Source organism: Odontesthes bonariensis, chromosome 7, assembly GCF_027942865.1.
Source record: "Odontesthes bonariensis isolate fOdoBon6 chromosome 7, fOdoBon6.hap1, whole genome shotgun sequence".
Classification (NCBI taxonomy): Eukaryota; Metazoa; Chordata; class Actinopteri; order Atheriniformes; family Atherinopsidae; genus Odontesthes; species Odontesthes bonariensis.
The window spans coordinates 17,283,919-17,309,343 of NC_134512.1; the positions used below are offsets into that span (position 1 = coordinate 17,283,919).

General features: G+C 40.8%; 2 protein-coding genes across 2 annotated transcripts in view; both read left to right on the plus strand.

The window, feature by feature from the left end:
• The first annotated feature begins 3,223 nt into the window (after positions 1-3,223).
• LOC142383935 (high-affinity choline transporter 1-like) lies at positions 3,224-18,005 on the plus strand. Its single transcript, XM_075469793.1, has 9 exons — positions 3,224-3,368; positions 7,178-7,367; positions 7,486-7,599; positions 8,950-9,105; positions 10,605-10,753; positions 10,960-11,106; positions 13,785-13,938; positions 14,180-14,397; positions 14,478-18,005. Exons 2-9 carry the CDS (start codon positions 7,184-7,186, stop codon positions 14,991-14,993), a joined length of 1,638 nt encoding a protein of 545 aa, XP_075325908.1. The 5' UTR covers positions 3,224-3,368; positions 7,178-7,183; the 3' UTR covers positions 14,994-18,005.
• Positions 18,006-18,899: 894 nt separating this feature from the next.
• The window catches only part of igf1ra (insulin-like growth factor 1a receptor), a 72,137-nt gene continuing 65,611 nt past the window's right edge, over positions 18,900-25,425 (plus strand). Inside the window, exon 1 of the mRNA XM_075469794.1 lies at positions 18,900-20,111. Coding sequence (XP_075325909.1) covers positions 20,006-20,111 — 106 coding nt within the window. The 5' untranslated portion in view covers positions 18,900-20,005. The remainder of the gene's footprint in view (positions 20,112-25,425) is intronic.

A 25,425-nucleotide genomic window follows, 5' to 3' on the forward strand; every position in this document is an offset into this window, starting at 1 on the left:
GTAAACTTCCACCTTCATCCTCTCTACTTTATACACTATACACAGGGTTGCCAACTCTCACGCATCTGCCGTGACACTCACTCTTTCAGACTTAGTGTCACGCTCTCACGCTTAACAAAGAAATCTCACGCTAGATATTTTTTCTTTCTGTGTGGACTTTTTTCACTCTCGTTCTATAATTTCCGAATGCTTAAACTAATGGACCACAGCAGAGCACGGGCGAAACAAAGGGTTAATTTCCCCTCCGCAGTTCCCTCTCTCAAAGACGGCGTGTCATTGGTGGGGACAACCTTGCTATCTGTGATTGGCTCACCTTCTGTAGCGCTATGCCTGGCTTGTTGTTTGTTGCTAGGTTGGTTGCTAAGCGGTGATAGCGGGAAAACAGCTGACGAGGTGACCGGTCTTTGGTTCGGAGTCATCATGTCCGACTCGGGCAGGAAAAGAAAACTGACGGCCATGCATTTGGCTCATTCATACAAGATTTGGCTAGTTAATAGGCTCAATGCTACAAACTTAATAGTTTGTAGGAGCCCAGGAAAAAGTGAGCCGTGGAAAAGTGTTTTTCATGTGACAGTTTATTTCTTTATTTTTAATAATTGTTTGCTGGACCTTAATCTTTTGACTACTGGTGTTTTATTTTTGTGGGAACTGGGCAGAGCTAACAAATGCTTGTTGGTAATGCTAAGTAGTCATCCGCCTACATTTTTAAAAAAAAGTTGTACATTTCCACTTTTATTGTTCACACTTTTCACACTTGTTGCAGTGTGCACTTTCAAAACTTCATCAGTTAATATTTTATACAAAATGCACTACAACTTACAGATCCTGAAATTTCAGGATCTGTAATAATAAAACATCTTACTGTGGCAATGTCTGCCTGGGCCTGTGATGATGTTGAAGTCAGAAACTTGAGTGACTTGCATTAAAAAAAATCAATTCTCAATCTTGCCAGTATGGTTTACATTAAAAAAATCAGAGGGCTGTGAATCAGATGGGATTTGCCATTATTTACCCCAGAATTTGGTTAAAATACAGGAAATTGCATCTAAGAAATACAAAATTTTCTGGGGGAGGACCCCCAGACCCCCACACAAATGAGGTGTCCCTCAACCTTAGGTGGTGGAGTGGCAAATTATGTCCCCACCACCAGAAATTGCATTTAAGAAATGCAAAATTTTCTAGAGGAAGGCCCCATACTCTGCACTATTGTATATTCACAGAATGCATACATGTGTCTACATCATATCTACACACACACACACACATATATATATATATATATATATATATATATATATATATATATATATATATATATATATATATATATATATATATATATATATGTACTGTAGAACAACTTCTGAGATGCGTGTCGCGAACCGACCCGCTGAAATCTCACTCCAAGGTTTTAGGAAAAGTTGGCAACCCTGCTATACATCATCTTTGTGAATGACGCACTCGATCTATTTCGGTGGTGCAGCTGGAATTGGGATTTGTCTGGGATTAGTCAGACATTTCTCTGACAACTGATATTATAAAATACTTCTTAAAGTGACACTGTGTTACTTTAAAATAATAACAACACTTCTTCTGAATTCAGCATACAAAATGTCTGACTTAAAGTGATACTCCGGAGTAGATTCAACCTGGGGTCATTTGAACCGTGATATCCAGCCAAGTAGCCCACCCGCAGTTTTTTCGATATTGGCTGAACATCAGCTGAGTTACTGAGTCATCCCGAATAGCTTCGTACAAGGGTTAATGGATCCTGGTCCGTATCTCCAAAATTACCACACTAAAATCACATGCCATGACACCAAACTTCTACAGTAGTAAAAATATGGTCTGTACTCACAAAGCGATGCATTTGGAAGTTTGAAAATAGTCCAGGAGTTTATTATTATCAACACAAGCCTGATAGCTTCTCTGCAGATAAAGCTGCGTTGACGTCACTTCAGAGAGCTGGGAGCTTCAAAATAAGATGAAGGTTGATCTACTACTGTAGACAACAAAGTATATGCTATATTCTACATGTTTTTTTTATGAATTTTTATGTTGTAGAGTTGTGAAGTTATTTTATCAATGGAGAAACTGAGCAGCCTTGCTTTGTTGTCTACAGTAGTAGATCAACCTTCATCTTATTTTCCGGAGTATCACTTTAAATACAGATGTGTCTTTTACTTGTTCGTCATGACTTTTTTTAATGTTTGACCAAATTATTTTTTACCGCCGTGGTCAAAGATGGTCTTGAGGTGTCAAGATATGCTCCAATACAACTATATCGTGATGCGTGTATGGTTATAAATAGTTTAAAATAAAGTCGTTCTTTATTTAAAATGAAACAGAAAACATCCAACCTGCCGAACAGGTTCCAAGCGCCCACATTGCAGAGATAAATGTTCTTTACAGGTGGACAAACACCTGGATCTAGTATTTAAGTGTGTCCCTTTCAACACACCATCGCCGTGCGTATTTCTTTGTAATAAAGATCAGAGAGGCAAGGATGGTCCACTTGAAGGGGGGTTGGATTTTCTGTGTAACTCAGATACATTTTTTGTGACTTCACAGCACCGTCTATCAGTTGAGGAAAATTACAGGGTTTGGTACCTAGAGAATACCTCCGGCGTTTTCTCATGAACTGGTATGCCTTGTTGGTTGCTTTCCGTTTGTCTCTCGTGTCACACCCATTCATTTAAGAACATGTCACGTTTACTGAAATTCCTTATGAGAAGGCTACACATGCCGATTGATAGTTTTGACAAAGGCTCGTCGGTCACTCTCATCCCCGCGGAGAACGCGCAGTGATGCGATAATGTGGAGGTGGTGTCACCTTTCAAGCATCCTGTTTCAGGTTCAGTTAATGATAGAAACAGGGTTAAATAGGCTATGTATGGGGTTTCGTGTGAACTATAAATTACTGTTCACAGTAGTGGCGAACGCGTTATTCTTCTCACGGGTTAAACATGTAAGCATAATTATGAGAGAACGGGAGGAAGCGTCCACCTTAGATAACGCGGCGCGTCGCCTCCCGTTCCGGGGTGCATTCAAGTTACACCGTTTCAGCATCGGTTTGGATTTGCTCCGAAACAGCTGTTTCATTCTAACTGTGAGCTATTTTAATTACAGCGTTATACGTGACCGCTATGTTTTAGAGACGTTTGTTGTGTAAAAGTCATGTGAAGAGGGCAATGAGGTAAAAAAATCACAAGCCTTTTGTAACAAAAAGGTGGACGCACCTATAGCAGTTTAAAAAAAACGTAGGCGCGTTGAATGCAACCCATCCAGCTTGTGGTTTTACAGAGGCTAGTTAAGTGTCTAACTGCAAGCAGAGGTTCGGTGAAGGAGGATATTTCCCCCACAGAGAGGTAGGTTTAACAAAATGGAAGGCAATTTAGTTAAATGTTTAGCGTTATTCATTGTGATGGATAAAAGGCAGGGGAGAGCCGGAGCGATAATAACACTTGAGATAAATGCGTTATTAGATATTGTTACAGAAAGACACTTATCGTATTTTTTGACGAGCGGGTCGTATTTATATCATATGAACATTTCGTGTCAGTGCGTACGACTTCAATTCAATTTGACTTGGAGCGGAAGTTGCGCGTTGTTACTCCTGACCCCGTTAGACGGGTTTGAAGTAGCCTAATAAGCCGATTTTTGAAAAAATTAAATAACGTTACAGCAAACGTATATTCTCTGTGATTTATATTAAAAATGTGTACCGATGCGTGCCATCTGATGCTTGTTAAAAAAAAAAAAAAAGAGGGGGGTGGGGGGTGGATACGAGTCGTTGACACGTGCAGTATTTTCCCCTCTGCTTTGTTCTCTTCTTCTTTCTCAACAATGCAAATTGGCCTAACATTGCCGTGTTCCGTGGCGCCCTCAGGCTGCTACGGCTGCCTTAAATGATAGCCGTAGATACTGTGTTTCAGAATCGTTAGAACGTAACCTTGTCGTAGGAAAAAAGATGATGCGAAACCCCGTAGGGCTCCAATGTCTGGTCTCTCTGCTGAAAGTGTAGGGCAGTTCGCTCCACTCATAGCTGTGTTCTCTTTGAACGTTTAGTCACTGCGTGATGATGGTCGTTTGTGGTGGAGTGGGAACAGCACAGCCACTCTTCCAATAATGCGTATTAGCCAGGTAATGTCAGAGTAAAGCGATATTAAGATTCAGGTGGATTCGCTCACAACCTGTGTGTGTGTTGTAATCTTAGCTTTTCTGTGGCCGCTCGTGCGTGTTGGAGTCGGTCTCTGCTGTGCAGTCAGGTGTAGGCACCCATCCAAATGTTCTACCTCTGAGTAAATATAATGCTTCAGCTATAGAGCTTCCCACGTCGAGGGGGATAACACCAGAGGCCACCATGCTCTTATTTTCTTGAAATGAAGAGATGCCTGAAGGGTTCCCTGTAGGGTTTCAGCTTTGGTTTATTTGTTTTGGGCTAAAGTTCTTCTGCTGGAGTGGGATTTGGAGTAGTTTTTATTGTCTTATGTTGCTTCTTTAACAGCACTCCCTGGGGTTGTTGTTTTTAAAGGGGAACTCCGGGGCATTTGATGCGCGTTTCCATTGCTAGAGGTTGTCAAATACTGATAGTAGGACACAGAGAGGTGCAAATCTGCGCTCCCTGTGTGGAGCTGGTGAGTTACATGCTGTTTATAAAGTTGTTTTGTAACGTCCCCATGCCAGTAATGTGAGAACCATGCATATGGTTTTGATGGTAAGGCTTGTGACTTTATTGTCGGATGGTTTATAAAGTGGTGTGACGTTTCTGCTGTGTGCAAGTTGTTGTTTTACGTGGAAGGGTTAGCAGTTGCCCCTTAGCCACCACATATTAGCCTCGCATGACACGCTGTGCGAACAGCGCGATCTCCACACAGGGAGCGCAGATTTGCGCCTCTCTGTGTCCTACTATCAGTATTTGACAACCTCTAGCAATGGAAACGCGCTTCAAATGCCCCGGAGTTCCCCTTTAAAAGAGAGGGGCAGCATTAACCTTGCCCCCCCCATATGTACATGTCATCTTCATGTGCTGTGGTGTGGAACCACACTAAAGACATCAAGTTTGGGGTCTTTCTCTGTCAGTACCGTCCCTCACTTCGTACCCACACTCTGAGAGAGGCTGCATCGAAACTCTTCAAAGAGCGACACTCTGGCTGACCACTGTTGGAACTTGATCAGTCAGCAGTATCTGAGTTTTTAGGGCAGGCCTGGCAATTGGGTTTCAGGCAGTTTAGATTTTTGCTCAGAAGCACATCCTTCGATGGCAAGTTTCAATTTTGTATCTGAAACAAGAGGCCCGAATCAACAACATGTACAACTAAAGACCCATAGCTGTCTTTTATCTATGCATCTTGAGATCAACTCTATGTGCAGAAGAAGCAATAATTCAGTTAGTATAAAGCTGCCAGTACATTGTGAATTTAAGCATGGAATTAGCTGCACCGTGTTGTAAGTCCTGGGAAAGATCACTGTGTCATGTGGGACAAGTGCATTGACCACCGCGTTGACCTTATCTTTGTCAGGGTGAAGTCCACTGTTGAAAGGTGTGGCACAGGAACACAGCAGGCCTGTGCATGTTCTGGTTGTGTCCCACATCATTCAGGGTGTGCGGCATGCTGGATTTGAATTGTTTTGCGTGCAGAAAATCCTTTGTTATATCAAGCTTTTTTTCTTCACACCTGATTCTTTGATGAAGTCTGTGGTGTTTTTTTAGTGGAGCTGAAGATACAGTTACAACAAATCAAATAAGCTCTCGCTGAGCTGTGTGCAATGTCCCCACAAATACACAGCTAATAACAGCCCACCTTCACATTGGTTTTGTGAGTTTGATTGTGCATCTTGTTGGCCATATATCAGAAAGTGTTTTATGTTTACATTTTACTTATTTACTTATTTATTTATTCATTTATTTTTTTTTAAGGTACAGCACCAGAATCAGTCCACTGCAGTGGAAGGGTTAATTTGTAAAGAGGGTTGAAACCCCCCCCCCCCCAAACAACTTGTTTACAAATTGCAAATGCCGTTCGTAAACAATTGTGCAAATTTAATGAGGATTTTCCAAAGAGTGGTATTGATCCTTGTATTATAGAAGATCTCTTAAACATTACATTGATTTATGGATAGTGGACTGACATCGTATATAAGTAGTGACCCAAAAACTGCCGGTCATTCTGTGCACGTGCCTTTTTACAATTCATGGCCAAAGTCAAGATGACCGCCTTTTAATAACCAGTACGTTCAAAACAATTGTGCCTTAAAAACAAACTGAAAACCATAAAAAAAACACATTACTGATTACACTACTTGAGCAGTGAAGGAGACAGAGATTGAAGGAAGAAGAGGAAGGAAGTGTTAAAGTAACTGTCGGTTTCCTTTTTCACGGTAATTAGGCCGACAGTAAATAATTCCTGTAAATTATCAGTAAGCTTACGTGCAAACATCAAAACCTAACCTAAGGAATTGAAATGAGTCGAGATAAGAGAATGAAAGTCTGCTTTTCTTCCTCAGAGTCCTCCCACTGCTGGAAAACCACTCTGACAAAGAAAAACAAAATCCTGGTGGAAAAATACTGGATCTAAAAATAATTAAATCAGACTGAACTCATGAGTAATCTTTTAACTGAACAGTTCAAACTTCCTCAAGCAAACTAAACTCATAGGAAAATTACACAGGACTCAGTTGTAGCCTCGCCCTGGCTGCACTCCTCTAATATACATGTCCCTGGCTGAAAACTCCCCTCTATTAATCAGCCTTTTATGTGCAGGAGGCTTCCAATGCAATCTGACCTAAGTCTTCTGGGTGAATTTCATTTATGGGGTTTAGCCAGGGGCAGCGAGGACAGGAAATAGTTTGGTTAGAGTTGTAAACATAACCTGCAGTAGTTGGCATAGTGTGTGAAAAACAGTCTGCCTCCCCTGCCTTTTAAGGATGTGAATAGCTCATCGAGGTCAAGTTAAGATGTAGATGACTGAAAAGATTTGATTGTGTTATAGTGGTCCTTTTTGGAAAAACCCCAACACGTTAGCTTTGTCATATGCGATTGTGGCACAGCTCCTCTGCTTATCAGCCAGAGCTGAGCTAGTGACAACAGCTGTGTTAAAGATTTTTAATGCTTATTGTGTTTCCCATATCAAAATGTCAGTGTAATTGATGCACTTTGGATTTGTTTTGTAACCAGATCATCATGGCAGTCAATATCCCCGGACTAATATCTGTGGTAGTTTTCTATATTTGTATCCTGGTAATTGGAGTCTGGGGATCACGGAAATCCAAGAAAGTGGAGAAGACATGCCCCGGCAGCAAGAGTGAGGTTTCTATTGTTGGTGGTCGCAACATCAGTGTCCTGGTCGGGATTTTTACCATGACAGGTATAATCTTTGATTTTTACGTGTGCCACTGGTTCTTATTGTTTGTGCTCCATGCTTCTTTTCCTGCGTTTTATTGCTCCATTCTTCAATTGTCCTCTTTTTTGTGCTTCGATTTTAGCTACGTGGGTTGGTGGAGGTTATGTTATGGGAACAGCCGAGGCTGTTTATTCTCCCACTCAAGGTCTCATCTGGGCAATGGGGCCTCCTGCCTATGCTCTCAATTTCCTTTTGGGTAAGTAGCCAAAACAAGTCCTGCTGCACAATAATGATGCAGAGCTGAAGGTTATGGTTATTGCAAATAATTTATTTATTAAAAAAGGTATATATTTTTCATATATTGCCACAGATCAGACATTTTTCTTCCAACTGTGTGGGTATCATGCTTTCTCATGTTGTTTGAGAGTAATTTAGTCAAGCAATTTACAGAGTATAGATTTAGAAATAACTGATAAACTCAATACTGAAGCACTGGTATGCATCAGATTCCACGAGAATGAAAGTGCAGAGATGTCTTGTTGGCAAACTAAAAATATCAGACAAACGGATGGCTGGTAGAGAGAAGATAAACAAGGATTGCATTCAGTAGTCAGTTTGGCTTCAGTTTCTGTGTGTAGGCTAATGTTCAACAGTACACAATGATAAGAAGGCCTCATCGGAAGACCTCTCTTCAAAACTGTCTCAGAAATACCAGATCAAGTGGACTCTGTCATAATGACTACCCTTGTAACTCTTTATGCAGCAGGAGTTTATCAGAAGAAAAGCCCAGTCTTTCATCTTTTCCTAACACAGAAATAAGCCTCACAGTTTGTAGCAAAGATCAAAACGTTTGATCTTCCTTACAAAGGAAGAAAGCCTGATTTTTGATGTTGTGCAGTCTGAAGTATGAACTATTTGAACATGTGCCAGCATTCTGCTTTTTTCAGTACTTTCTTTCAAAGTTTGGTTGTCAGTGTTAGTCATGTAGCGGTGATCTGCTGTGTCAGAGTAATTTTGCTTTTCATGACAGAACTCAGGGGAATAGAACTGGTAAAATTGGCAGTTGAAATTGTAAGGCAGCTGACTGTCCTTTATACATTTCCAATATATCATTAATTAACTCATAGAGAAAGCTATTTATTTTTTACTTGGGAGAAGTTTTAGGCTACTTCCATTAGATGTCATATTGGGCACCTGATTTTAGCCTCAATAACAGGCTACTTAAATATGTAGATGTGCATCTATTCAAAGCCAACAGCCTGGCTTTGAATGCATCAGACGAATGCGATTCAGGTGAGGTTTGAATGCTCTTCCCGAGACCCTCTTATTAAAAAGGTTTATTTAAAAGTTGAACAGGTGAATTCGACCAATTTGCATTCTTCAATCAGCTAATTGTTGCCTTTTCTAGGCCTACAGTCCATAATTACAGTGACACACGGGAAATCTCCAATATAATCATTTGTGTTGGAGGGAAGCTTCTGTTGTTTTTTCTTAGTTTGCTAGTTTAATTAACAATAATCTAGTTGCTTCATGATTTATGATCAAAATAATTCATGTTATTTTATCTTGAGTTGTTGTTTTATTTGTATCCTGTTGCTTCCTGAAGGTGGATTGTTTTTTGCCAAACCTATGAGGTCGAAGCGTTACGTCACCATGTTGGACCCGTTTCAGAGTCGCTATGGGAACATATTCACTGCAACACTCATGGTTCCTGCTTTGGTCAGTGACATATTGTGGGTTGCCTGCATCCTTGCTGCTCTGGGTAAAAACTCATGTCTCTGAGAAGCGAAATGTATAATGCTGCGATTGTGCCATAACGTGTACATTGTCATGGAATTTCAAAATGCACCACTCTTAATTTTAGTTTACCTTTTAATTCTAAATGTTTTGTTTTCCGACTTAAGTGTCTGAGAATTGGATAAAAAGATTTCTCTCGTTCCACTTGACCATGGAAAACAATAGGGATTTTGTCACATGCTCAGCGTAGCTTACTCCTCAAGTAGGTATGCTAACCCCTTCTGAAAAGCAGCGCGACCACGTTCTCGCTTATCTGTAAAATACAAGGACTGACATAACCGCTGAGGAAAACTGTCCAAACAATGATACTGTACTCGCAGCTTGGCACAGACAGGACGGACTGCAGCTGTGCGTCACTGATGTTGAGCTCCTCAGCAGGTGTCCTCTGTGAAGTTCTCAAATATGAAAACGTTCTAGTCTTTCAGGACGGGCGTTCATTAAAGGAGACAGAATGACAGGACTGTGTGCAGCACTTTGACAGATGGGATGGCTCCGGTATCACCACGTAGGATGATGTTTCTGCTGTTTTGCACACTTGCCGGCTGTTTGAAGGAAAATAATGGACCCTGTAATCCAAGTCGTCGCGTGAGGTGCTGCGTTACAACAACACAAAACCCGAACATGTGTGTGTCAGATTTGGCACGAAGATCTTGCAACGAACATTACTGATCTTCCTCCATGACCTGCCAGAAGTCCAGAAATTAAAGCCATCAAAAATCACTTCTCCACAGTGCAGGAATGGGCAGCCATTCCTCAGAGCCATGTGGGACTATTAGAAAGAACCAGGTGGATGCAGGAGCAGACACTGAGGCAAGAGAAGAAGTTTTAGCAAGGTTTTTTTTCCCACCAACTAAGGTATTTCCACAGAGCTTTGTTGAGAAAGGTGGACAGGCCTGGGGTGGCAGTGTTTCGGGCTGGCACAACACCTGTAAAACGGGAGTAAAGAAGGTTAGTGGCAGGTTGGGAATTGGGCCTGGAAATGCGAAGACAACAGACTGAGCGGCAGCCAAACGTGAGCATTTACCACTGGTGGGAGCAACGATCTGGCAGGGAACAGCGTGGAGCCCAGTGCAGATATACTGCCTGCTGATGAGAAGAGGGATTGATGGGGAGAGTTTAGAGACTGAAGGAGAGCAGACATGCCTACATCCTGCACTCAAGGAAACAGAGAGACAAAGGGGCCAGTCACAACAGGGGACGTTTTGGTTTATTTATAAGGAGGATTATTACGGCCGTTTGTGGAGCCAATGAAGTCTTGTAACTGAATATATCAGTGCCGTCCAGTTACTTTAGTTAACCGAGTATTCTCAGCTTTGTTTCGACACTAACATAGTGTTAAATAGCAAGAATTTATTCATTTTTTCCACGAAACTCTTCCCTGATAAAGGAGTGGTGCATTTTTAAATTCCATTTATGGTTATAAGATATTAAACCGTCCCTAACTGAATATTTTACGAATTTCAGGAGGAACGATGAGCATAATTCTCGGGCTGTCGTCTGCCCTCTCCATCGTCATCTCAGCAGCTGTCTCCATCATCTACACATTTCTAGGGGGCCTCTACTCAGTTGCATACACTGATATTATCCAGCTTTGTTTTGTCTTCGTCAGCCTGGTAAGAAATAAAAACACAGGTGGAGATTAAAATGAAGTATTGGGTAACAGAATGACTGAAACATGGAAAGTAGGTCTGGGTGGAGTGCAAATAAAAAATACTGGACCGAAATAAAAGATTGATGCACTTATTAGGAAGTGTTGGTAATTCAGTGGCTAACCAAACTGTCTGTGGTTCTGGTGTACCTACCTTTTTCTTTCTTTCAGTGGCTCTGCATTCCTTTTTTGGTGCTCAGTCCTGCAGTGAACGTCCTCTCGCAAACAAGCTTCTTCAATCAGACACAAGGGCACTCGTGGGTTGGAAAGCTGGATCTGGCAGACTCGGGAAAATGGGTCGATGAGATGCTGTTACTGGTAAAGAATTTTTTTTTAAAGATTAAACTTGTGGTAATATGTGTCTTGAAGTTAAGCATCTTAAATGCAACTCCAGGACGCTATAGAATGTGCATAAAAACAAAACAATATGACTTGCAAATAACACACAGCCTCTATGTAATTATAAATAAAAAAAGTACAAAGACAACAGATCAAAAGTATCCTTGTTTTAAGTTCGACAGCATCTGCATATTCTTTTAAAAAGCTGGGACAAAGGTTCACCAACACTTCAAATTCACACCCTGGTCTTTGATACACAGAGATCTCTCTGGATTCTTTGAATATTTTTATGTTGTTATGTACAGTCAACAGTGCTGCGGGCTAATTATTTGCTATTTTTAACATGGGGAAAAAAGCTATTTGTCCTCAGACTCTGAGAAAGTTGTGAAACCCTCTCCAATGCTTTTTAGCTTGACACAATTTTTCACATTTTTACTTGACCCCCTGTTGGAACTTTTCCCCCCAAACGTGTTGCTGGCATCAAATTGAAATTGAGCAAAGATTAAAGTACTAAAGTACATTTCTAAAAAGCACAGTCTACAGAAACGTGTGACACGAACTGATTTCCAGTGCTTGCAGCTGAAGCGGTCTTCCTCACGTGTTTTTACTGCTTTAATCACGACGAGAAAGGATTAAATCTGAGCAATAAAATGTTCATTCATAATGGTTCACAGCGGTTACTCAGGCACACCTGCAACCTGTAGAAATGTGTTAGGTTCAGCGATTTTACTTCTAATGCAGTTGAAGCTCACTTTGTGGTTTGACTGCCTTTTTAGGGTGGTTTTGAACCAAAGTGGCTGCTCCGACACTCTGGCGAGGACTGTCAGGGAGGAACAACTCTTCAATAGACTTAATTTGCCTAATCTACCTTGTACCTGAGATGCAAATGGCCAGGTCTGAAAGAATCCTTTACAGGGTAGCCGCGGGGTCTTAAAAGTCTTAAAAAAGTCTTAAAAAAAATTTCCCCGATTCTAGGCCTTAAAAAGGTCTTAAATGTGTGTCATGGGTCTAAAATGTCATACATAGGTCTTAAATTTCTCTGGCAGTGTTTCCCACACATAGACTAATTCGTGGCGGTGCGCCACAGATTAAACACCGGCCGCCACATATGGCGTTTCGTTATTATTATTTTTTTTAACTCTATTTAAAAAATACTCGAATTCGTTCAGCTGCATTTCCTTAACCTGCTGTGCTCACCCTCCGTCTCTCTGTCCCTCGCGTCTCTCTCGCATAGCCTATCGCGTTAGATTAGCTCAACCGAAAGAAGACGGCTGGCAAAATTCACGAAAGGTTGGTATCACGTGCAACTTTATAAAATCACACATTAAAAAGTCCTATAAAAATATTTTATATTTTGAATACAATGTTGTCCCGACCCGTCCCATAGCAAACAAGCGATTACGCCTTCTTTATAAAGTTAACTAGTCGCAAAAAAAAAAAATGTTGTTGGGTTGTCGAGGTCAAAACACTAGCAGCTGTGAGTCAAATAAAGTAGTTTTTTTTAAACTCTTACACTGAATGTTTGCTGCTTCAATCCAGATGAGTATTGAAAAATATTTTATATGTCACATTACAGATCTCTGACAGTGGGGGGTGGTATTTTGGAAAAAAAATTCTGAAATGGGTTCTATGTGGTCTATTTAGTCTGTGTTATAACCCCCTTAATTTTCATTTAAGTAGAAATGGGTCTGGGTTCTTATGGGTTAATACAATAAAGTTCTGTGTGACCAATTATTAACGAAGGAATTATTTTGAAGAATTTTTATTTTTTACCCCCCCCTGTGTTTTCAATTACTTGACCTATCCACAATATGTACAGTGACTGCTCTGCATGACCTGTGAAATAACATATTTTAAACTGATTTGTGTACGTGGTGTTTTGTGTCCTAGAGAGGATCGAACCCCCCAGGGTCGCGACCCCAGTCTTAATTTTGCACCTTAAAGGGCAATTTCCTGGAAAGACTCCTGGGGTGCAGCTTTTGCATAAGACAAACATTAAGAATGGCTTAATGCTATGCAACTGTCTCAGTAAGACCTCACACTGTGACACCGCATGCATGGTGCCTGCGAAATGCCAAGGTTCCTGAAACTGGAGCAGCTGCGTGGAATTCAGACTGTTTCATTATTAAGACCTGTTTTTCATACTCGACAGGAGGAAAAGGCAACTGCAGAACAAATGAAAACAATTAGAGAATGAAAAAAAAACAGATTAAATTAAGAAAAGCCAGTTATCATAGCACAGTGATTGCTCTGCCTGTGCACAGTTTGACTCCCTTATGTATTGAAAGGCAGCGGAGGACTAACCAACATTTCAATCACAGCACTGGAAATGACTTTTCGTAACACTTAACCTTGAGCGACATATGAGCCTTTTGACCTTTCAAGTTCGGAGCTTCGCACGTGTTGAATCGACATTTTCAAGACACACAGATGAACATTTGGGGGGGGGGGGCAAAGGGAAAGATTCCAGTGATACAGTAAAAGCTGTTTTTTTATTTCATGTTTCTAGTTTCTTCAGTGAGCAGTTTTATATTTTCCGTAACACCCTCAGCTTTAAAAAGGAAGCCTTGGGTTTGAATGGATTAATGCAGTGCAGACATTTTTCATTCTGCTCAACCTGTCTCTGACCCATCTCTCATGTGTTGTGTGTGTTGTAGGCTTTAGGGGGCCTGTCGTATCAAGCTCTGTACCAGAGAATCCTCTCCGCAGCCTCCTCCACTCAGGCCCAGATCACCTGTTTTGCTTCTGCTGGGACTGTTTTCATTATGGGAATCCCTTCAGTTGTCATTGGAGCCATGGCTGCCTCTGCAGGTATTCTTTCATGTAAATGCTAACATGTTGAATATGAGAATATGCCTTAACATTTAAGCTCACCACCACGGTAAATGGCATGGCATCATCAATAGTTAATAATCAATAGTTTTATCGTAGGTTTTTTTTTTTTTTTTTTTTGCGTTTTTGATGCCATCACCATAATCTTTCAAATGTTTCCCAATCCCGTCATTCCTTTTCTTTCTCTACCTCTGTTTCCTCTCCTCTCCTTTTTTCTAAGACTGGAACCAGACAGAGTATGGTCTCCCCACTCCTTTTGAAAATGGGGATGCAGGGAAGATCCTTCCTCTTGCCCTACAACATCTCACACCCAGTTGGGTCTCAGTGTTAGGCATTGGTTCTGTGGCTGCAGCTGTTATGTCCTCCATGGACTCTGTGCTGCTGTCCTCAGCATCCTTGTTTACACAAAACATATACAAGACGACTTTGAGGAAGAAGGTGTGTGTGAGTGTGTTTTGATTCAGCATAGGGCACAACAACTTAGGCTTCATTGTTGGTTTCTCCCTCTTTCCCCGCAGGCCTCGGAGAGGGAGCTGCAGTGGGTGATCCGTGTCAGCGTGCTGCTGGTGGGCGTGGCTGGGACGGGCTTGGCCTTTGGCGATGACAGCGTGCTCGCTCTCTGGCTTGTAAGCGGGGACCTCATCTACTGCATGATCTTTCCACAGCTGGTCTGTGTGCTGCACTTCAATTATGCAAACACATATGGTGCCATTAGTGGCTTCGTAGTAGGTTTGCTGCTGCGACTAGTGAGCGGGGAGCCTCTACTTGGTATCGCTCCTTTCCTCCTGTACCCTGGTTGGAGGGAGGAAAATGGAGTTATCAAACAGTACTTTCCTTTCAGGACTTTGGCCACGCTTTGCTCTGTGATAAGTATTATTACAGTGTCATGGCTGGTGGACTTGAGCTTACGTCGCCAACTAATTCCGCAGTCTTGGGATTTTCTGGGGGTGTTTAAAGAGAAAAATGATCCAGAGGCAGAGGAAATGCCTGAACCCAGTGAAGACTTGAACTGTGCTCTCAATACAAAGTTCTAAGCCAAACCCCATTGCAACCCAAGAGTATACCAAAACACGCACAACTTTCGACCAGCAGTTGTTTTTTTGTTTGTTTTTTAGTGGTTTTTGGAGGCAGCTGCATCACTGTGGTATCTCTTTAAAAAAAACACAGGATTACGGTCACATAAAACCTGATGATTCGAGTCTCGAGTTTAGTTTTTTTTAGTTTTTTTTTCCTAGCTTTCCCCAAATCCTTTTAATCACTGGATGCACAAAGATGCTTTTTTCAATGTTTTTCATTCTAGTTTCTCCTTTTATATTTTATAGTCAAGTTAAACTGAACCCAACCGATGCCCAGTTGGCGTGTTGTCATTAACCGTTGCCTTTGTTTCCATTTTTGCCTCTTTTCATTGATGAAGCACTTAGAGAAAGCTTTAATATTGTTGGAGGTGCAATAATTGAGAAGTCGAGTGAAACTCTAATAAGTTGCTTGGTGGTTAAAGCGTTTAACAGTATTTTATTTCTGAAAGGGATCATCACTTAAGGACCACTTTAAACAGAATTAAGCTTATAAGTTTGCATTTTGTGATTGCAGTTGTGTTCCTAGCTATGATATTGTACATACAGACAATAGATGTCTCATATCTTACCAGCCCATGGAGATGCTTTGTCTTTGTGTCAGATTGAGAAAACCAGACACAAAATAGTGCCTAAATAAGCTCCTTTCTTTTTATAGAGTCCTCAGTGACAGTGTATATTTTCTAACTTATGCAGTTACTTAACTTGAAAGTATTTGCCTTAGTTCTCTCCAGAGCCATGGTTTACGAAATGACAGGAGTGCCACAAGAGGAACGAATTTAAAGAACGATCCCATAAATGTGGAAAAATGCAAAGAGGAAAAATATTAGATAAAAGACTGCAGGAATATATAAGAAAAGATCATTAGATGTGGAAATGTAAAGAGAAATAACAAAATAGTATATGCAGACATGTTCACCATTCAGTTTATTTCTGTAAATATTCCAAATATTTCAGTTAATTAACTAGAGTCAGTTAATGAAATTTTTTATGTATTTTCCGCTGCTAATTGCTTTTGTAAATTTTTTTTAAGTTTAATTTAATTTAAGAGACAAGTTAGGGAAGGAAAAAGCAGTTGGAAGAAAATAAGTGAAAATAAAACCAATGAGCACGTTAAACAAAACTTATAGTGGATACAATTTCAAGTATATGTATGCAAAAATATCATCCTAGATTTAAGAACATTTTGGACTGTTTACAAATATAAATGTGAAAATTCATGCAAATATTTACGATTATTTTTATTTTATCTTAATATTTCCACATTCAATTTCTTTCCCCATGTCATACATCTAAGTATCTGTTTATTTCATCATTTTCTTCATTATTTGGGGGTTTTTCCTCTTTAAATTCCCACACCCCTGTCATTCCGTACCGATCTTCTGTTTTTCCAGTAACATGTTTTTTTCTCTGCTCAACTGTAATGTGTCCGATAGAGCAGCAGAGGGCGCCACCTCACCGGTGGAGCTTGACAAGGACGGTGCCATAAAGACATCTGTTAACCTGAAGTTTTAAGTCTTTAAAAAACATTGATTTTTGTCTGTCATTCTCAGGGGACACAGACATTTCGTCCATTTTCACATTTGCAGTCAGATGCCGTTTTTTGCTTTTTGCACTTGCTCGGTCACTCACCTCACAATAGTTACAATTCAGAAGACTCAGCAGAACACACTCGCACTTTGAACATTTTAAAAACATATGTGCAAGTTATCTCAGCCAGATAGATGGGTTTATTCTTTTTGTTTTTTGATGTTACCAAAAGCTGCAACGTTACGTCCTCCTTTATCAGCAGGACTCCTCTGATAAAATCCATTCCTGCTGGTAAGTTTAAGTCAAAAGTAATAATGACAAGTACCTAGAGTTAAGAATAGATTACCATTGTAAGCGAAATTTCGGATTATTTCACTAGTGTGAACTAAGTGAATAGTCCCATGGTTTAATCTATTATTGTTTGATTAGTATTGGTTTTTGTTTGTTTGTTTGTTTGTTTGTTTAAAGTGTCATTAGGCTGTAAATCTTCATCAGGATGGAAACATGAGAGTGGACAGTGATGCTCCTCACTCAGTGCACTGAATCTGCTGCTTGTGTGAGATGAATTAAAGATAATGGCAGAGCCGGCAGTCCCTTCTTAGGTTAAGATCCATGCCAGATTTTACTTGGGACCTTTGTTAATATAACTTTAGTGTGCTGAAGGGACTTCACGGTGCTGAACGTTGCTCTATTTATCCATGCAGCAAGGTGTCCTGTAATGGTTAAAACATTGTGGGCATAAGGCTTTAATTTTCCACTCTATAACTTAGTGATTACTATGTAAGTATAATTATTTTAGCGTCACTTTTGTTGGAACTACCAGAATAACAAGATTTTTTTTTCTTTTTGTTTTCTTAGTGAAATGATTGAGCTATTCTAGTCTACTGAAAATGTTCTAATAATCTTAAGAGAATAGTAATGACATATCTTTACGTTTTTAGAGTTGTTAAGCAGTACTTTTTAGCCACATCGTGTGGAGAAATATTAGAAATGCAGCGCATGCTAACTGTGGAGTTACTCCAGGAAAAACACAAATCGCACGTTTACGTGTGAAATTCACTGCCGAATAGAAATGTCGTTATTTTTCAAACAAAAGAACTCGGTTACAGATGGTTAGTATCCGGTGGGTAACCTCCACATTTTTTTCAAACCAAATTAAAAAAAAAAGTATATCCAACCAAACTGTGGTAAAGTTTACATTGCTTTGCTCTGCATATCTTTAAAGTAAAAAAAAAACATTCTTTATATGCAATATTCATTGAAAGTATTCACTGATTTTCTTGCCTAATTTAGCCGGTTTCTAACCTAAAGTATGAACAATATTATCTGCCTCATGTTTCACTGGAACATCATTGTTCGGTTCTGTACCTCTTGTTTCACATTGATGTTTTTTTTTCTTCCTTTTTCTTTCTTTCTTTTGTATATTTGTGTCGAAAGGTTGACAATAAATGAACTTTTGAAAAAAAAAAAACGAGTACAGTTTTTTGGGGGTTTATTTGGAAATTAAGCCAACATTCTTCAGAGTTAAATTCTCGCAACAGTTATTTATTTTCTGTCACACATATCTGGAAGACACATCAATATGATCTACATGATCTTTTTTTAACAGACATATCAAGGTTTAAAGTTATTGTAGAACAGGCCTATGTCGCTGAAAGGGGTGAAAAACATTAAAAGGAGCCACCACAAGGTCATTTAATTCACCTATTGCCTCACAGACGGTGTGTAAGACACAGGACAGTGCAGTAATTTCTCACTGCAAGTCACATTTATGGGTCATAAGTCGTCGAGCATTTGTTATCAACGCGAGACCTTGAATGTTGCCAATTTGGTGAAATGTGCTCTATTTGACACCATGAAGAGGATCAACGAAGGAGAAAATAATTCTGTCTTCTCTTTATTTACACCAAAAGAACCGAACGAAGCATGGACAATAGAAAAGATATAGCCAGTGCCAACCTAATCCGGCCCAGACAGAGCGAACTAAAACACAGCCACACCTGGTTCGTGCGTGGGTGAAGTGCAGTGAGCCACGCTCCATAACATATGAAACTGTATTTTCCCCAGACAGTCCGCAGATCTCAGACACGTGATTCTAACAAGTGAGGGCATGGAGACAGTATTGTCGTCTTTAATCGCTCATGATGAGGATGATCAATTGCTGGATTTGATCACTGCTGTCGTTGCAATCCCGAGCCGTGTTTTGCTCAGAGAGACGGCCCGTTAGGGGTGTGCGCGTTTTGTTTGGGATGCCGCGCTCTTTGAGGATCACCGGCTCTGAATCCACTCCGGTTTTTCACACATGCTCCGGCCACCTTATCCGTAGCGCTGTGCGTTTCTGTGTAAGAGACGCCGACTCTTGTTTACAGCAGCGATTCCACGGTGGGGCAGAGACCCACAGCCTGCGCTAACGGAGGGCGAGCCGTAAGAATTCAGTGTGGATGAACGCATCACCGGAGTATTTATCTTTTTTTTTTTTTATCGGTTTTCACCCCCCTCTCTCGTTTGGCGTGAAGCAAAACAAGAAACCGTCTTAGACGGACAACTGCGTGGACACATTTTCCCTCCCACCCCAGCCGAGGTCGTCTAGCTGGAGAGCTGGAGACCCATTCTCTTGCGTGGCACAAGTCTGGTAATTTCTTTCAGCTGCAAATCCCGACTGACGGCAGAGATAAGTCCAAGCAGGGGAGCAGGGAAATTGCTTTTAAGGACGACTTCTCATCGCGAGCCGGGACTGCTCGGTGGGGATCGATAGCCCGTGCTGGCTGAATGGCATAGGCAAAGATCTTTTTCATTCATTTTTCAACCTCACAGCCACCACCCCTGTGGATCTGGACGCGCTTTCTGCCCCTTTCCTCCTCCTCCTCCTCCTCTTCCTCCCCTCCACCTACGGTCCTTCTCACGGCGGATTCTTGCGAGCGACACTGGCGTTGATTTATTGTGGTGGCAAAGGCTACTGGTGAAAAAGAACCGTGAACCGATTTTTAATAAAAAAAAAAAAAAAAAAAATTTAAATTGTCAACTCCAGGCCTGATCGCACTGGAAATGTGCTGCTGTTTTCAAGAGATGGAGAATGAAGATGGGGATTACCATCATTTATCCAGGAAAATCACTGGCCTGCTTGCCATAGCAGCGAAAGTATCCAGTGATCGGCAAAAATAACAGACTGTTTTTTTTTTTATTTTATTTTAATTTTTAAGCAAGCAGTCCCCTGTACAGATCACTTGTGCGTATTTATTGGAATTTTAGAGTCAGACTGAAGAGCGACCACGCATTTTCAGGCTGCCAAAGAGTAGCCTCTCAGGCTACAGACACTTGTTATTTTTCTTCTTTTACTCCTCCTTAATGCACAGGCTCTCTGCCGAGGAGCTGATGTGTAGTACAACCCCGTTATTTTATTTGAATTTTACGTCGTTATTTTTGTTGGCGTTAAGAGGAAAATAATGATCTGGAACGTGAGATCAGAAACATCGATGGGCAGCCTGACCTTGTTTTGGGGTCTGATGCTCTCTGTCTCCACTATCTGCATTTCGTCCACACATGGAGAGAGTAAGTATTCATAATGGTAGTTTGCCCCCAAAAAATAAATAAATGTGTAGCTTAAACAGGAGGAGGCCGGAATGCACGGTGTGGCTTTTGTCACCCGGCTTTAACTCCGTCGAAAGAAGCCTGATACTGACTGGTGAGGAGCAGCAAATGAGGTTAAGTGTCTTATGGAGAACCGGACTGAATGCTTATTGTTTTTAGACATAATGACGGGCAGCGACAAAGCCGGTCAGCGGCGCAACTGACTTGTGCCTGTTACCAAAACAGTGCGTTTGCTCCAGGACCATGTGGTTGAGCCTCAGGTGACTACTGCAATTAACATCAAATAGTCACGACAGTAGGCTACGTAAGACAATTTGATTTGATGAATCCGTTTGTGTTCATTTGAAGTTTTAAGCTGCCCGGCTTCAATTTGAACGTCAGAGGAGCAGAATGCTGAGGATGAATCCCGGGAGCAGAGCTTGAAGGTTACTACGACCATGTGGCCATTTTGCATTTTCGTAGTGTGGCGTCGCCGCGCACGAAAAGACAAATTCGGGCATTTCTTTGCTCCCATGTAACGCCGTGAAGCACCCACGTCGTGGGTTAAAACAGTCGACGGCAATTTCATAATCACAAGGATGGAAACGGTGCAAATGGTCTGGCTTTTAGTGACCGATCCTTCTCTGTGCGCCAATTAGAAAGACGTCAGTAAAATACAGGAGCCGGAGTTGAGCTGAGCGTCCACTCCAGCCTTCACAGTGTGTGGACTGATGGAAATTAAGAAGGGATGGATGACAGCCTACAAAACATAACAATCCTTCACTTGATTACCAAATGTTCTGTTACGCTACATGGTATTATTGAGCAACACAGAGCAGGACAACATTGTCATTTTTAATCATTTTTCTTGCTTTCAATTTGAGCTTTTTTCTTTTACATGTTATTTTTGAAAAATAATTAATTTTGTTGTTATAGGGCCCTAAAATGCAGATCTGTATTAAAATTACACATATAGTATTCTTTTTTCTCCTAAAGTAGGCTACCGATATATTCAAGCCTGTTTCCCAAACTCAGCTAATTTTGGTGTCAAGTTTAGTTTTATCATTGAAAAATTACAGGTGGCATATAATAACCTGAGTAAGCATGAAAATACATTTTCAATTATTTATTTCAGGTTTCTTTCCTTTAATCTAATCTGCTGTGAACAGAGTCAAGGCTACTTTTAGCAAATGCTGAAAGAGAAAACTGTTGATCACTGATCCACTCGGGTCACTCATCAGTTCATTGGCTAATATAACATCAGTATTTAACTGATGTGCTTTTTCCACAAATATCTCTAAACACTACAATGGGCAAAGAGAACATCTAATCTGTCTTTTAAATAACTGTTAAAAACAACAACAACAACAAACAAAAACAGTTGTGGTGAAGCTTGAAGACAATTTAGACAATTTGTCTGAACTAGATATTTTGCATGAAGTCTTCTACCTCAAACAGAGCTGAAAATCATTTTTTGACCACACAAGTGAGTTTTCATTTCTAAGGCTGCATTTCTGTAAGTAAACCCAGGCGTCACTCATTCAGCTCATTAAACACTTCTGTGTTGACATCTTTCCACCTCAAGCCCAGAGATTGTGCTTGTCTGCGTAACATGGTTGACTTGCCTTTATTTGTGTGTGTTTGCCAGCTGCATCACATCCGTTCTATTAATTCACTTGTTTCCAAAGGTGGTGACATCTTGGCATGGGAAGGAGACATGTAAACTGACCCCCATTAGCATTCAAAAACATGTAAAAACTTCATTGATTTCTATTGACCGGTGGTCCAACCGCATTAATGTTCTTTGAACCCTTCTGAGCTCAGCGAGAGACCCATGAACACCCTTGGGAGATAAGTAGTTGTCCTCAGATTTTGACATTGTGAAATCAATAACACGTCAGGCTTTCCACAGCAAATAATTCAGGATTTCTTGTCACCAGTTTATCACTCGAGGGTTGTTTACTTCGCTTGGCTGTAGAGGGTCAGAATTTCCACTTGCTATCATCACTTAATGGAAAACCAGAAATATACAAAAAATCAATTCAGGATTTAAAATTTTTCTTTCATTTTGATAATCTGTCCATGCCAATAAAAATGTAATCGAGCTTCTTTTTAACTCTTGCGCATGCTATAGCCTTTCAATGCCATAGCTTCCAACTATGCAGCTCCTAAAAGAGGTAGAGAGCGGGCCAGGAAGATAGAGACTTGATGTTTGGAAATAGATTGTGCAAAAATACACTTGCGAGAGAGACAGTCATGGTTTTGTTGATTGGAATAGTAGTGAGTTTGTAAGCTGTTTTCTAGGCTTTTGCTTTTCGTACGGAGTGGTCTCTTTTGCATGAAGTGATGCGCTTAACTTCATCACTTGGCAGCACTACTGTTAGTTATAAATAGATGTGTCATCAGCAGCATTGGCACAGGGGTTGTGTGAGTACAGGCACCCTCTGTCCTGTTCTGTGAGGGCACACCGGTGTTCCTGTTCAGTTATTTATGAAAGAACATGTTGCCTAGGAAAAGCTGAATGGTGGAATAGATAATCAAACGTCAGTGAGCATTGTGTTTGACAGGCACTCCTCCTTTCCTACCTTTCCCTCTACGTTGGGCTTGTTGCAGCTCAGCTCTCTATGTCATGATGGGGTGAGTGGCTCAGCTGTGACTGCTGTCACTCTTCTCCAAGGTGCCCCCACTCTGCCTTGTGACCGGCACAATGCTGTTACATACACTCTCCCACCTTCCACTCTGTCCACTATGCATCCACTTTGTCCCCACCTCTGAGCAGGCTGGAAGCAGAATGCCTCGTCACACCCCCGCTGAAAAGGGTAGCAAGCTCCATGATGAGAATGAGAGTTTATTTTAGACCTTTCTGTGTATGGCAGCAGGAGTCTGCGTGACATCCTCAGTCAGTGGCGTGCCCCAAGTAAGGATGTGAAAGTGTGTCACTGGGCTAGTTTATGAGAGTACCGTCAAATGTTGCCCTACACCTCTTCCAGGCTGACAGCGGATGCTTGATTATGCTTGATTTAACGCTTTACTTCAAGTGGCACATCATCATCAGTATTTGCTCAGATGCAGTCTATGACCAACCGCACATAGATCATTGGCTGCTGGTTTAATGGCCTGTGGAGTATTTTACTGTGTCTTTGATAGCAAATGTAAGCTCTTGTAAGAGATGGTGCTCGCTTTATCAGATGAGAGCTGACTGAACGTGGATACATCCTGAATGACGATTTTGTCAAGCAAAGATTATTCTGTGCCGTTTGCAGAAGCCTCTTCAGTGCATGCTGTTGGTCATGTAGTTGGTTATTTTGAAATTTGTTGTCAATAACAGCAGGTATTTTTTCATATCGTTCCAGATTAAGGGATAATCCAGAGTAATTACTTCTCTGGTCTAATAATTTTAAAGTAGATCACATTTAGTGCAGCATAACGCCTTCATTTGTCCTTATTTGGTTTACTTTCTATTCCTTTGTCAATTGAAAATTTCCGCACGAACAGCTGCTCCATTATCAGTGGTAGGAATGATATTGTGACCTCTCACACATAAGTTTTTATGCTTTAAAGCACAAATAAAAGTATCAAAGTCTTCCAACTAAAAATTAGTACTTCAGATTCCCTCTTCCTCATGCATCCTTCCTTCATGAGTCTATTAATCAAACACATTATTTCACAAAAATCAGCCCACTGTAACTCATAACGCTCCCCACCTCCTGTCCTCTATGCTGCATTTTGGGGGGGGGGGGGGGGGTTTGGTGATATTTGAGCCACAGTGTTTGAAGTAAGGTCCTCTGAGTGTAAGCGGCCCACCGTACCGCTGATCAGATGACTTCCACTATGTAGGGGATTAGAGCCAGTTGACGTGGCAGGTGCGAGTTGATGTGACAGCACAGCGACAAGCTCCCTCACAGTTTGAAGATGAGCTTAATTTTAGGGGATGATTTGGAGCTCAGTGTGCATTAGAATTGATATCATTTCCAAATCTGACACATAATCAAATTTTTTTTGTTGCTGTGCAGCCCTCATACTATAAAATTATGTAATTTGTGGTTGGTCATAAACTAAAGGAAATATACAATTTCCTTTAAAATTCAGCTGTCCACACTGGACAAGACCTCATAGAAGGTATTCCTAAACTCATAAAAATGGGGTTGTCTTGGGAATCTTTTCTATAAGTCTTTAACAGACTGTAGAATTGATAGTATTTGAACAGATTTGAATAAATCCTCTGTTGAGTCTGCATATTTTACTGAAGTCCTTTTGATAGAAAAGCGGAAACTGGCTTTTTGCATCATAGTCTATACTTGAAAAGATGATCTATAATGGTGCGTGCAGTTGGTACATATCTGTAAGTACTATGGTCACTAGAGTTTTAGGAGCTCAAATACCTCAAGCCAGAAATGGCCATGAGGCCTGTCCTAAAACTAAACATGGATGGGAGGAATCTTGCTTAACAGCCTTCGTGGAGTTTACAGCTGGATGTCTGGTAAAGGATCCAGTTAAGTGCTTCCCCAGAATGCTCACTTTGTGGCCCTTTAATAAACAGAACTGCATATGGTCCGGATCTCAATCTTCTGTGTCTGTCAGTCCCTACTGAGATTGAATTTATCATTTACACGTTGGGCATGTTTATTGAATTTGAGTCAGATTTTATGGGACGTTAAGACAAACGGTGATCGTTAGACTTGGTTTGATCTTAACGGATGTGTGCAGGGTTTTGTTTGCCTTCGTTTGTGCAGGTGTGTATGTGTTTGTGGTGTGACATCTCCACAGAGGGCCAGGGCAAGGTTTATCAATCATAAACATGAGCTGATGGATCGCATTACGCTGTGGAGATATGTGTGTTTACTCAGCAGTGTGAAGAGTAAAGAGACACAGGAGGGAGGGACGGGCACATGTGTAGGATTAACGCTGTGTGGTGAAATATCTTCACTATTGATAAGTAAAAGATTTGTGAACTAAATTTTATTTAAGTTTTTTTTATCTTTATAACATATGAGTTGTCTTGAATCAGAAAGGACCTGAAGGCTTAGTTTGAGCCAATCTCCTTAGTCTTTTTTCAAGGAGACGACTGTAATTGCTGGTTCTGGATATGCTTAATAAGCAAAGGAATCACAAAATGGGAGGGTTGTGTCATTCCTCTCTATTACAGCATTTTTTTTCTTTAGCATTTACAACTCTCAGAAACACATTTAGTTTCTTTTTTCTTTTTTTTCAGTTTTTCATTACGATAGCTTGGCTTGGCAGAAATCTTATCTTTCTCTGGCCAGACGCCCCCTGATTTTATTAATGCCCTCATCAG